This window comes from Passer montanus, unplaced genomic scaffold (genome assembly GCF_014805655.1).
Source record: "Passer montanus isolate IOZ18808 unplaced genomic scaffold, ASM1480565v1 scaffold157, whole genome shotgun sequence".
Lineage (NCBI taxonomy): Eukaryota > Metazoa > Chordata > Aves > Passeriformes > Passeridae > Passer > Passer montanus.
In genome coordinates, this window is record NW_024362827.1 from 334910 (window position 1) to 346922 (window position 12013).

Sequence of the window (12013 nt, forward strand, 5' to 3'; positions counted from 1 at the left end):
CCGTGCATTTCTGTGTCTGTCGCCAGCCAAGGGTGGGATTCGCGCCGAGGAGATCTGCACGGCCGAATTTTGGGGTGCTCCGTCTGGCGCGGGTGGTCCCCGACCCTCCTCCAGGCGAGGACGGGGATTCCTCACGGTGACGGAGCTGGGGTGACAGCGTGGTCACTTTTGGGTCCCCCTCGGCTTTTTGGCTGTGCCCGAGCCCCTTTTGGCCGCGGCTGTCCCCGGGGGGCTCCGGTTTGCCCCAGGGGGCTCCCCCGGCTGCTCTCGGGAGCTCCGTGCGCTCGCAGTGACGCGAGGGGAGGTGACAGGGACACCCCGGGACCCCCGAGGTGTGGGGGACGCTGGTGTGAAGGGTGTCCGTGCAGGGGGGGGCTTCGCCACTTGTGGGAAGAGGATTTGGGATGCCCCAGGGACCCTCCGGCCCCTCGCAGCTCCAGCCCAGACCCGTTAATGGTGTCGGGAGATCCGCGGGCGCCGGGGCTGGCCGCGGGTTAATGGGCTGCAATTAGAGAAAAGTAATTAAGGTATTAGTGTCTCTATCGATTGGCAAAGCTCCCGCGGCAGGAGGGAGCCTGAGGGTCGCGTGTCGCTCCCCCAGTTTGGCCCAGTTTGGGCTCCCCGCTGCCGGTTTGGGGGTGAGAGGGGAAGGACGGCGCGGGAGCCAGGCCCGCAGGGGAAGGAGGGATGGGGGGAGACCCAGGGCAGGAGATGAGCCCTGTCCCAGAGCAGGGGGCGTCCTGCCCTTTGTCCCCTCCCCTCCGTGGCGGCAGCAGCTCCGCCGGGTCGCTCTGCAGGTGACAAGGACAGCAGGGAGGCCGCTCTGGGGAATCCCTTGGATATTCCAGCTCCAACAGGGAAAAGTCAGCCCTGGGGATGGGCAACAGGCTGGAGCTGCCTCCCGGAGGAGGAGGAGGGAACCCGGCATCGGCCCGGTCCTGCCCCCCCAGAGGTTGGGGATGTCACCACCGGGCCATCAAAGTGCCACGAGCGCGTCTGGCCCGGATCGATCCCGAGGATCAGCACGGTCCGGGAGGGATAAAATCCCGACGGGAATGCTGGAAGAAGCCCGTGCAGAGGCCCAGACCTTGGGCTTGGTGCTTCCAGCGGCTGCGGACAGCGGGACTGGGGGATTGGAGGAATCCCGATGGAATTTCCGCACCAGGAGCCGAGCGCAATTCCACAATTCCACAATTCCATCCTTCCTGGAGCCAGAGCGGGGCTGGTGCTTCCATCGCGCTGGGAATGTCTCCACCGGGCAAAAAAAGTGCTTTTCCCCCTGTCTGCTGTTCCTGGAAGTGCTGGGAAGGGGCGGGAGGAGCCCCCGCTGCAGCAGGAAGCACTCAGCCCTTCATCCTCTTAGCCGGGCCCGCCGCAATTACATCTCAATTAACCAAATTACTCCGCCTCTCCCCCTCCTTTCAGCCCCTTCTCCGCCCCGGGGAGCCTCTGCCAGGAGCGCTCTGGAGCCTCGGGCAGGAAGGGCTGGGAGAGAGGGATGGATCCCGGCGGGAGCCGCGCTTGGCTGCCGGGAATGGGGGGCTGGGGTCAATCCCGCATTTTCTGAGCGGTGGGAGCTTCTCCCCCTGTGCTTCCCGAGGGTTTGGGGGCTGGAAATGAGGCTGGAGAGGATCCAGAGCTGCCCCTGAGCGCCCTCCTTTCCTGGCCAGGGAGGGAATTTTGGGAATGATGAGGACGGACACAATCCAGCCTCTGGTTCTGGATGGGATCCAGGGCTGATCCAGCTCTCCAGGGAGCCAGATCCTTTCCTGGCCAGGGAGGGAATTTTGGGAATGATGAGGACGGACACAATCCAGCCTCTGGTTCTGGATGGGATCCAGGGCTGATCCAGCTCTCCAGGGATCCAGATCCTTTCCTGGCCAGGGAGGGAATTTTGGGAATGATGAGGACAAGCACAATCCAGGCTCTGGTTCTGGAGAGGATCCAGAGCTGTCCCTGTGGATCCTCCTTTCCTGGCCAGGGAGGGAATTTTGGGAATGATGAGGACAAGCACAATCCAGGCTCTGGTTCTGGAGAGGATCCAGAGCTGTCCCTGTGGATCCTCCTTTCCTGGCCAGGGAGGGAATTTTGGGAATGATGAGGACAAGCACAATCCAGGCTCTGGTTCTGGAGAGGATCCAGAGCTGTCCCTGTGGATCCTCCTTTCCTGGCCAGGGAGGGAATTTTGGGAATGTTGAGGACAAGCACAAACCAACCGCTGGTTCTGGAGAGGATCCAGAGCTGATCCAGCATGTATCCTCCCTTCCTGTTTGGGTTGGGAATTTTGGGAATGATGAGGACAGGCACAATCCAGGCTCTGGTTCTGGAGAGGATCCAGAGCTTCACCTGAGCATCCCCCTTTCCTGGCCAGGGAGGGAATTTTGGGAATGCTGAGCACCAACACAATCCAAGCTCTGGTTCTGGATGGGATCCAGAGCTGATCTAGCTGATCCAGTATCCCCCGTTCCTGTTTAGGCTGGGAATTTTGGGAATGCCAAGGACTGGCACAATCCAGTGTCTGGTGCTGAACAGGACCCAGAGCTGATCCAGTATCCTCCTTTCCTGGCCAGGCTGGGAATTTTGGGAATGCCAAGGACCAGGCTGTGCTGTTTTTCCCCCTTGGAATTCGACAGGAATGACTCTCGGGCCCAGCATGAGTTTTGAACCATGTTTTATTATATGTTTAGTGTTTTCTCTATACAAAAAAATCCAGTCTTTTCTTTTTTTTTATAGTGATTCAAAAAAAAAAAAAAAAAGAAGATATCTGAGTAGTTGGGCCTTCTCTCATCTCTCATGCAGTTGGTTTAGAAGTCCTTAAATTAAACCCTTTTTTTTCCCCTTCTAGTCCATAAATCTCGCTGGAAACTGAATTTTTACAGCCTCAGCTTTACATTTCTCACTGGAACAGGTGGGGTTAACGCAAAGGTGGTGGTTTTTTCTTCTTCTTTGTTTTTGTTTTATTTTTTTGCTTTAAAAAAAAAGGCAAATGAATACACAGGTTACTTGAGACCAGCCGGGAGGTTGGACAGAGAGGACGGACAGATCACGAGATATTTACAAATTAAATTAAAACAAAACAGTCCCGGTACTTTCTGTCGGATGTGAGAGGGAGGAACAAACATTTAAAATGATATTTTGGAGGGAGGACTCTGGTCTGGGGGTCTGACATGGATTTTGGGGGTCTGATGTGGGATTTTGGGGTTGACATGGAATTTTGGGGGTCCAGCATGGAATTTTGGGACTTTGACAAAATTTTGGAGGGTTGACATGGAATTTGGAGGGTGGACATGGAATTTTGGGGATTGGCATGGAATTTTGAGGGTTTACATTGGATTTTGGGTGGTTGACATGGAATTTCGGGGGTTGACACAGGATTTTTGGAGTCGACATGGAATTTTGAGGGGTTGACATGGAAGTTTGGGGGTCTGACAGAACTTTGGGGGGTTAACACAGAACTTTGGGGGGTTAACACAGAATTTTGGGGGTTTGACACAGATTTTGTGGGTCACACATAATTTTGGAGGTTTGACATTGAATTTGAGGATTTGACATGGAATTTAAGGGTTTGACATAGAATTTTGAAGATCTGACATAGAGTTTGGGGTTCAACATGAATTTCAGGGTTTGACATGGAATTTGGTGGTTGACACGGAATTTTGGGGGTCCAACACGGGGTTTAGACAACGTTGAACAACCAAACCCCGATGTGAGGACACGGAAACACAGGCAAGGGGCGCTACTGATGCCGTGGGTGGCGTTGTGAGGACCAGAAAAGCATCGTTATTCTCGTTAATAAAACAGCTTTTAGTGCAAGAAATAGGAGGTGTCTTTTTTTTTTTTTTTTTTTTTTTTTTTTTTTTTTTTTTTTTTTTTTTTTTTTTTGTCTTTTTTTTTTGTCTTTTTTTTTTCTTCTTTTTTTTCCTTGATAAGGTTTTGGTTTTTTATTGCTTAACTGAAATCTTGGTTGCTGCAGGTACACGGAAAGCCTGGGCCGAGGAGGTGACGTCGCAGGTGGCACTCGCAGCTCTGCTGGGACCTGTGCGATGAGGAGAGGGTTTGGGATGTGCCAGGGTGGGTGGTGGCGTTGGGATGTGCCAGGAAAAGGTGGTGGCATGGCCAGAGCGAGGTGTGGTGGCCCCAGGTGACACTGCCCAGCTCTGCCCTTCTCCCTCTTGGATGTCCCCGGTGACACCTGGATTTGGGATCTGTCACCTCCAGGAAGGCAATGCTGGCAGCAGGGACAGCATGTCCTGTTGGGTTGGGTTTCTCCAAGGAGGATTTCAGGGTTTGGACCAAAATTCCAGCTTTTCCTGCTGGTTTTGTGCCTCCAGTTGTGGTGTCACCTCAGGGAGAATGGAAGCAGCCTCCAGATCAGGAAAGCACAGCGATGTCCTCGTATCCCAAATTCCTGGCGTCCTGTTCCTGTCAGCTGTCCCAGGGCTGGGTGCCAGGGAGGTCCCTGGAACTGAGATGGAGCCTGGATTCATCTCCAGGATGGAGTTGGCTTGGAATGTGTTAGGAACAGGACAAATCTACACATGTGGGGTTGAACTCGGCTCCTGAGACTGCTGGAATTTGGGGTTTGGTGCTGGAACTGGGGGGTCTGACTCTGGAATTTGGGGTCTGACTCTGGAATTTGGGGTCTGACTCTGGAATTTGGGGTCTGGCTCTGGAATTCAGGGTGTGGTGCTGGAGTTTGGGGTTTGGTGCTGGAGTTTTGGGTCTGGCTCTTCCCTTTTTATTTCTGAATGAGAAGTTGGCTCCTAATTTAAACCCTTGATGAAGAAAGGGTTCTTTCTTCTGGAGAGCTGGAAGTGCTCCCTGCCCCAGAGAGGTTGTGCACATCCCAGGGGGGATCTTTGTCCCTGTGGTGGGAATGGGAGCATCCCTGCTAGCCCTGGGGGCCACCACAGGAATCAAGACAGGAGGTGACCGGGATGTCCCCTCTGGAGAAGGGATGGAGCAGCAGAGCAGATCCCAGGGAATGGGATCAGGATCAGGATGGGGAAGATCCCTCTGCACCACAAATCCTCATGTGGATTCTCCTTCCATCCATCCATCCATCCATCTCCATCCATCCATCCATCCATCCATCTCCATCCATCCATCCATCCATCCATCTCCATCCATCCATCCATCCATCCATCTCCATCCATCCATCCATCCATCCATCTCCATCCATCCATCCATCCATCCATCTCCATCCATCCATCCATCCATCCATCTCCATCCATCCATCCATCCATCCATCTCCATCCATCCATCTCCTGCTCCATGGTGAGGATTCATCCCAGCCTTGTCTGGTTTTTTGGGAGCTGTGGGGTCACCCTGTGAGTGCTGTGGAAGGTTTGGGGTCAGGGCTTTTCTCCCCATGCAAACCTTGAACTTTACTCAAAGGTGTAAAAAATGAGGAGCTCGGGATGAGCTTTTAACCTGAATTTTCTTTGGGCTCCAAAACTCCAGGGGAGAAATTTTGAAGAAATGTCAGAATTTTTGCTAAACCTTAAAAATGTTGAGTAACTTTTACACCGAGCTGAGACAGGGCTGTGAGTAATTTACACTGAGTTGTTTGTCCACCTCTGCATCTCCTCTCTCTTCTCGTTACTCAAAGTAACCTGGGGAATCTTATGAGGAAATTTGGGATAAGGTTGGGCAGAGTCCAGCTCCTTCCCATTCCTTTTTCCAAAGGGATGCTGAGAGATTTCCTCAGGGATGAGGTGGTTCAGGAATACAGCTTTCCATGGGAATGGCACATCATGGGTACCCAACATGGACCCACTTCCAGCAATCCTGGCCTGATTTCCGAAGGTTTGGAGGTGCTTTGTGGTCCCTGTCAGCAGCGAGGACTGGGAGTGCTGGGAAGATCCCAGATCCAGAGGCCGGATTTGTTTCTCCTTCCCAGTGGTGCTTGGGTGGAGAGTAGCTCAAACTCAGCTGGGAGTTGGGAATGGGTTGGGAATGGGATTGTCCCCGTCCCAGAGGTGGTGTCACATTTGAGAATGGGATTGTCCCCATCCCAGAGGTGGTGTCACCTTTGGGAATGGGATTGTCCCCATCCCAGGGGCGATGTCACCTTTGGGAATGGGATTGTCCCCATCCCAGGGGCAGTGCCACCTTTGGGAATGGGATTGTCCCCATCCCAGGGGTAGTGTCACCTTTGGGAATGGGATTGCCACCATCCTAGGGGCAGTGTCACCTTTGGCCTGGGGTGTCACCTTTGCCTAAAAGCTGGGTGGAATTCTGAGAGTTGCTGTCCTGAATGGGATGTGCGGCAGGACTGGGATTGGGGTGTGGCTGTGTCCACACTGAGGGTCACAATGGGGCTGTCCCTGCCAGGGGACACGGCTGGAGGGTCCTGGCAGGGAGTGAGGATGAGGGACATCCCTGGGACAGCTCCCCCAGCTCTGTGAGGGGGCTCTGCCTCTTGACCCTGACCTAAACCCTGGAATTCCTTTGCCGCTGGTTTCATGGAACAATTCGGGTGGGAAGGGACCTTTTAAGGTCACCAAACCCAACCCCACAAGCTCCATCTTCACCCCACGTTTGACCTATCAGAGAAGACGACCAAGATAAATGATAATTATTATTTTAAGGAAGGCATTTGCATTGGATTAATTTGCATCCATCTCTCCTGTCTGCCCATTCCGGGCTCTTCCTGGGATCCATCGGGATGTGACAAAGTCCCTCTCCACAATCCGTAGCAGTGGGAATATCCCTGTCACCGACGTGTCTCCAGAGCAGAAAGAATAACTGCGCGAATTCCGTTGCATCCCATCCAAAAAAACCTCCATCCTCCTCAGGAAAAAAAGAAAAGAAAAAAAGAAAGAAAGAAAAGGAAAATCCATCCAAAAATCCATCTTTTCTGAAAGAAACTCGATGTCTCTCTCTCTCTCTTCGCAAAGGTACCTTTGGTTTCAAAAGTGCAGGAAGTGGGAGGATTCACGGGACGCAGTCCGTCAGGAATCCCTGCCTTCTACCCTGATCCGTGCTGGGAGAGCTGGGAACGCTCCCAGATCCCCCATTCCTACTGCTCGGGAGGATCCGAGGCCGTGGGGGCGCGGAAGCGGAGTGGGAAGAGCATCCTTGGAGTGACTCCCCGGCAAGTCCCAAGCTGTGTAAGGCATGTGAGGGAGCGCTCAGGGGGGGTTGCTGAAATCCTGGGAGTCTCCAGGCGGGATGGGGGTCCCACGGTGGCTTGGCTGAGTGCTGGAGGGGGGAAAGGCCACTGTCAGAAAGGAGGAGGGGGTTTAGTGGGAAAAACAGCGTCCGGTTCATCCCGGTGCCCGTGGAGGTGTGGGTTCCAATCCGGTGTTTCTTCCTTGTGGTGTGGCCCTGAATCCTTCAGGGAATCCTCCACCTCATCCCAGGGTTTTTTTTTTTTCCATCCTCAGCAGCTCGCTTGGATTATTTTTTTGTTCCTCATTTTGGTCTCCTCATCCTATTCTGATCCCACTCCTTCTTCCAGGCCCTCTTTGCTACATTGGATTTATGGAGTTGCCTTGGAAAGAAAGCAGGTGTGGGGTGGGGGGTGGCTGCCCCCCAAAATCCCTATAAAGCAAATTTAAACCCAAAAACGTTCTTCTGCAGTGCTGTTACCCCGGGCTTGGCAGGGGAGAGGCTCTTCCCTGTCCTTCCACACATCCCAAAAGTTCCTCCGCAACATCTTCTCCTCCTGGGATGCACTGGAGCTCAGTGGGAATGGGGGATGAGCTCCCTGTGGGTTTTCCCAGCCTCAGCAAGGACAAATCCCGGCGCTGAGGGAGGTGGTGGGGACCTGCTCTTCCCTGCATAGGTTTTTCAGGAAGGAGGATTTTTTGGGAGAGGTTATGGGCAAGGTGCTGCCGTGAGGATGGACGGCTGAGTAATCCGGTGTTTTCACCCCAAAATCCACCCCTTCCCTCCTTCCATGCCTTTGCTCTGCCCAGGCCCCTCTCACCCCTCTTCCCTCCCCAAAATTCTTTGATTTCTTCCCCCTTTCCCCTCTGATCCAGAACCTTCCTGGTAAAATTAAACCCAAAATGTTGGAGCTCCTTCCTAAAAGAACAAAAAAAAGCCTCGGGGAGCCGAGCCAAACATGGGGCCCCTCCAGACTGGTCCTGAGGCAGCCCCAAAACTGGGGAGCAGCCCCAAAATGGGGGAGAAACCCCAAAACTGGGGAGCAGCCCAAACTGGCGAGCAGCTCGAGCATCTCCTCCCCTCCACCCGCTCCAGCTCAGCCCCGACTCCCGCTCCGGCTCCCGCCCCGCGCGTCCTTTGCCGTTGGCTCATTTGCTAAGGATAAATGGCATTGGCGGCCGCCTGGGCTGCCTCGTTGCTTGGAATATTTTTTTTTCCCTTTTTTTTTTGTATTTTTTTGCTATTTTAATTTTTTTTCTCTATTTTTTTTGTTTGTTTGTTTTTCAGTCCTCGCTCGATTCCCTTTCCTGTCGGAGGCAGCGGCGGCGGTGGCTGCCGGCGGAACCCCCGGCCGCTCCGAACCCCTCGGGCTGTGGGTGCTTTTCCTGGCACTTTTGCTATGCCAGGGAATAAATGGCATTGACAGGGGACGTGGCCTCGGAGCTCTCGTTGCCCTCGGTCTCCTCTTTGTCCTTCTTGACCGTGTACTGGCCGATGAAGGAGCCGTCCTCGTTGAACTGGCCCTCGCCCCCTTCTCCGTAGTCCACCAAGCTGTCGTCGCTCTCCTGCTGCTTTATCGTCCCGTCCAGCGAGGTCTGGCTGTTGGGAAGAGGTTTGTTGTCTTCATCGCTGGCAGCAGAAGACAGACAGACACAGCAAGGGTTGAGAAATGGGGCTGAAAACCTTCCCCCGAGGGATGGAGATCCTAAATCAATCCGCAGCGGGAATACGGCTCGGCAGAGCCCTAAATAATGGGGGCTTGTCCGGGTCTTGGGGGCTGTGGGAGGTGAAGGTGGTTGGGATCTCTGAACACCCAATTTTGTGATTTTTCAGCTCGGGAATCGAATTTCTTAACCTCATTTTCCTCATCTCAAATTTCTTAAACCCTGATTTCTTCGTCTCAATTCCTTTCCCTCAATTCCTTAATCATAATTTCTAAATCTCAGTTTATTAACCTCAGTTTCTTAACCTTGATTTCTTACTCTCAGTTTTTTACTCTCAGATTCTTGCTCTCAATTTCTTTCCCTCAGTTTCTTACTCTCAATTTCTTACTCTCAATTTCTTACTCTCAATTTCTAAATCTCAAGTTTTTAACCTCAGTTCATTAATCTCAGTTTCTCACTCTCAGTTTCTAAATCTCAATTTCTAAATCTCAGGTTTTAAACCTCAATTTCTTGCCCTAGATTTCTTAACCTCAATACTCCACCCAAAACTTGGATTGATGGGGCGGGATGAGCATCAGGAATATTCTTCCCTTGGATTTTTTTCTCTCTCAGTGTTTTAGCCCCCATTGGTAACCTAGTTGAGTGGTTTGTTCCCAGATTTCCTTGAGAAAACACAGTTTTTCCTTGAAAAAAACACATTTTTTTCTTGGAAAACATGGTTTTACCTTGAAAAATATGCAGTTTTTCCTTGAAGAAACACAGTTCCCCTTGAAAAATCACATTTTTTCTTGAAAACAGAGTTTTTCCTTGAAAAAATGCAGGTTTTTTCTTGGAAACCATAGTTTTTCCTTGGAAAAAACCACATGCAATGGGGAGCATTGCAAGGGGACAATTTTAGGATGCCAAGTTTTGTGCAACTTCCAAAACTCCTGGGAATTCCCTTTCCCAGTTTATTTCTAGGCATTTTTCCTTGCTCAGTCTGGGTTTTTCTCCTTTTCACTAAAAGCCAGGTCACTTAAAAATGAAGAGTTTGACCCAAAAGAGAAGAATATCACTTTAAAACATTCCTTTTAACCAACATCTAACCAGGGAAAAGCTGTTTTTTCCTTGGAGGGCAGGGATTGGTATCCCATAAATTGAGATATTTTGGGAAGGATGAGAGTGGATTGCTCTAAATTGATATAAAAAATTAATTTTTATATCAACTATTCCTTAGTTCATGCAAATTCTCCCATATTCCTGAAGATATCCCTGAAATATTTGTCCTCCCACCTCCATTCCTGTCTTTTTCCAGTTGTTTTTTTTTTAGTTTGGGATTTTCCAGGCTCACTCCACTCCATTCCTTTATTTTCCATAAAACTGGTGAAAATTTAGGGATTTTTATTTTTTTGCACTTTGCTTGGGCTCTTGAGCAGGGCAAGGCATTAATTCTCCCTCATTCCATGGGATTAATTCTCCCTCATTCCATGGGATTCATCTGCTCCCTGCAGTGGGAGAAGAATTTGGGATCCCACTGCTCATTTCCTTGGATCAGCGCTTTGGGAATTCCGTGACAACATAACCCCAATATTTGAGACTTCTTATTAACTTGGCATCACAACAAAAAAATTAATTTGTTAGCTCTGGAAGCAGGTTTTTTTTTGGGGGGGAAAAGGAGGAATAATTCAGTGAGGAAGCAGGACTGGTTAGAAAGCCCCAAAAACGCAGAGTGGAGAGCGGCAAAACGCAGATCCTCGATTCCCAACGCCCCTTCCCAAGCTTTGGGGGGCAGCTCATGCTGAACCCGGAGCTGGATCATCCCTAACCGGGAGTTTGTGGCACCAAATTCCCGCCGGGAATGCATTCTCAGAGAATTCCTGCTGCTTTTACCTCTCTCCAGGACCTTTTATCCCGTTAGTGTGTTACAAGGGAGCAGCGGTTTTCCGTCAGCTCCTGATGGGATCTAACTCTGTTAAAACAGATTTCTGGGAGTGCAGCTGAACCAGGCGTTAGGGAACGGAGTGCCCAGCTGGGAATCACGTGGGAAATGCTCTCCTGAATCCCATAAATCATCGGGAAGAAGGGGAGGCTGGAGCCAGAGGGAGGATTTTCAGGACTAAGAGTGGGCAGATTGGACAGGATCCAGCGGTTTTGGCTCACGTCCCTTGTTCCCATCCCCTGGGATGTGATTTTTCTTGGAAAACAACAGTTTTTCCTTGAAAAAACACAGTTTTCCCTTGAAAATCCACAGGTTTTTTTTTTTTTTGAAAAATCCCACGTGCATTCCCAAGTTCAAGCCTGCTCCACCAGGAGGGATCAGCAGCTGGAGCTGGGGGGCCTGGCTGGATTTGGGGGGTGCACCCAGCCCACGGAGCAATTCCAAGCAGGATCTGAGCCTCTGGAAGCCCCGATGGCAGCGGGAATTAGAGGAAACTTGTTTAATGTGTTAGGCAGGGATGTGGGAATGGGGTCGGGGGAGTTTTGGCCGTGAAGAAAGCGACGGGAGAAAGGAAGGAAGGAAAATAAAATTCCCAAAAAAGTGGAATGTGCCGGACTTCTGGCAGCACGAGGTCCTACCTTTCAAGAGACCTTCACGGTCCATGTGGATAGACCAGGTGAAAAGGAGGAGAAGGAATGGGAATAAAACAGAGAGAAGCAGAAAGAGCCTGATCAGAGAGAGAAATGAGGAGGTTCTGCATTCACAGGGGCGGTGCTACGACCCAAAAAAATTAAAAAAAATGGGAATCGTCGCCTCGTTATACCAAATGGAGCCAGGAGAGCCATTCCAGGTGGGATCAGCCTCCTTGGAAGCCATCCCAGCATGGAAAGGGACATCCAAGAAGGGCTGGGTGGTGTCCAGGGGACAGCAGTGGCTCTGGGGAGCTGCGTGCTGCAGGACAAGGGTGGTTGGGTTCACCCCAGAGTCCCGCTGGGATTCCTTGGGATGGCCCTATGGATAAACCTGCACCTTCCCAGAGCTTTTCCAGAGCTTTCCTCCCTCACGAGGCTCCTGGGACAGTTCTGTGTCCTACCTCTCTTCTCCCTGCTGAGATGTCCCCTCCTCAAGTGGCACTGCCTGCACTGTGTCACATGTGCCCTTTTCCTCGGAATCCGGACCCTAAATCCCCTTCCAGGCATCCAGAGTTTCCAGCCGCCTCCCCAGGGGCAGCACAGAGCATTTGGTATAATGAGGCACGGCGCTGGCATGGAACGTTCTCCATGGATAATGGTCCTGGCCTGGGAAGGAGCTTCCC

At 51.6% G+C, this 12013-nt stretch overlaps 1 protein-coding gene across 26 annotated transcripts in view; it reads right to left on the minus strand.

The window, feature by feature from the left end:
• Positions 1-8335: 8335 nt before the first annotated feature.
• Positions 8336-12013, minus strand: part of NFASC (neurofascin) — a 74105-nt gene continuing 70427 nt past the window's right edge. For 13 of the 26 annotated variants that reach the window (XM_039702516.1, XM_039702525.1, XM_039702536.1 and 10 more), the window contains 2 exons: positions 11337-11348; positions 8336-8745 (listed from right to left, as the gene is read on the minus strand). In XM_039702516.1, the coding sequence (XP_039558450.1) occupies positions 8514-8745; positions 11337-11348 (244 nt within the window). In that variant the 3' untranslated portion in view covers positions 8336-8513. The remainder of the gene's footprint in view (positions 8746-11336; positions 11349-12013) is intronic. The other 13 variants (XM_039702541.1, XM_039702537.1, XM_039702535.1 and 10 more) reach the window with 3 other exon arrangements.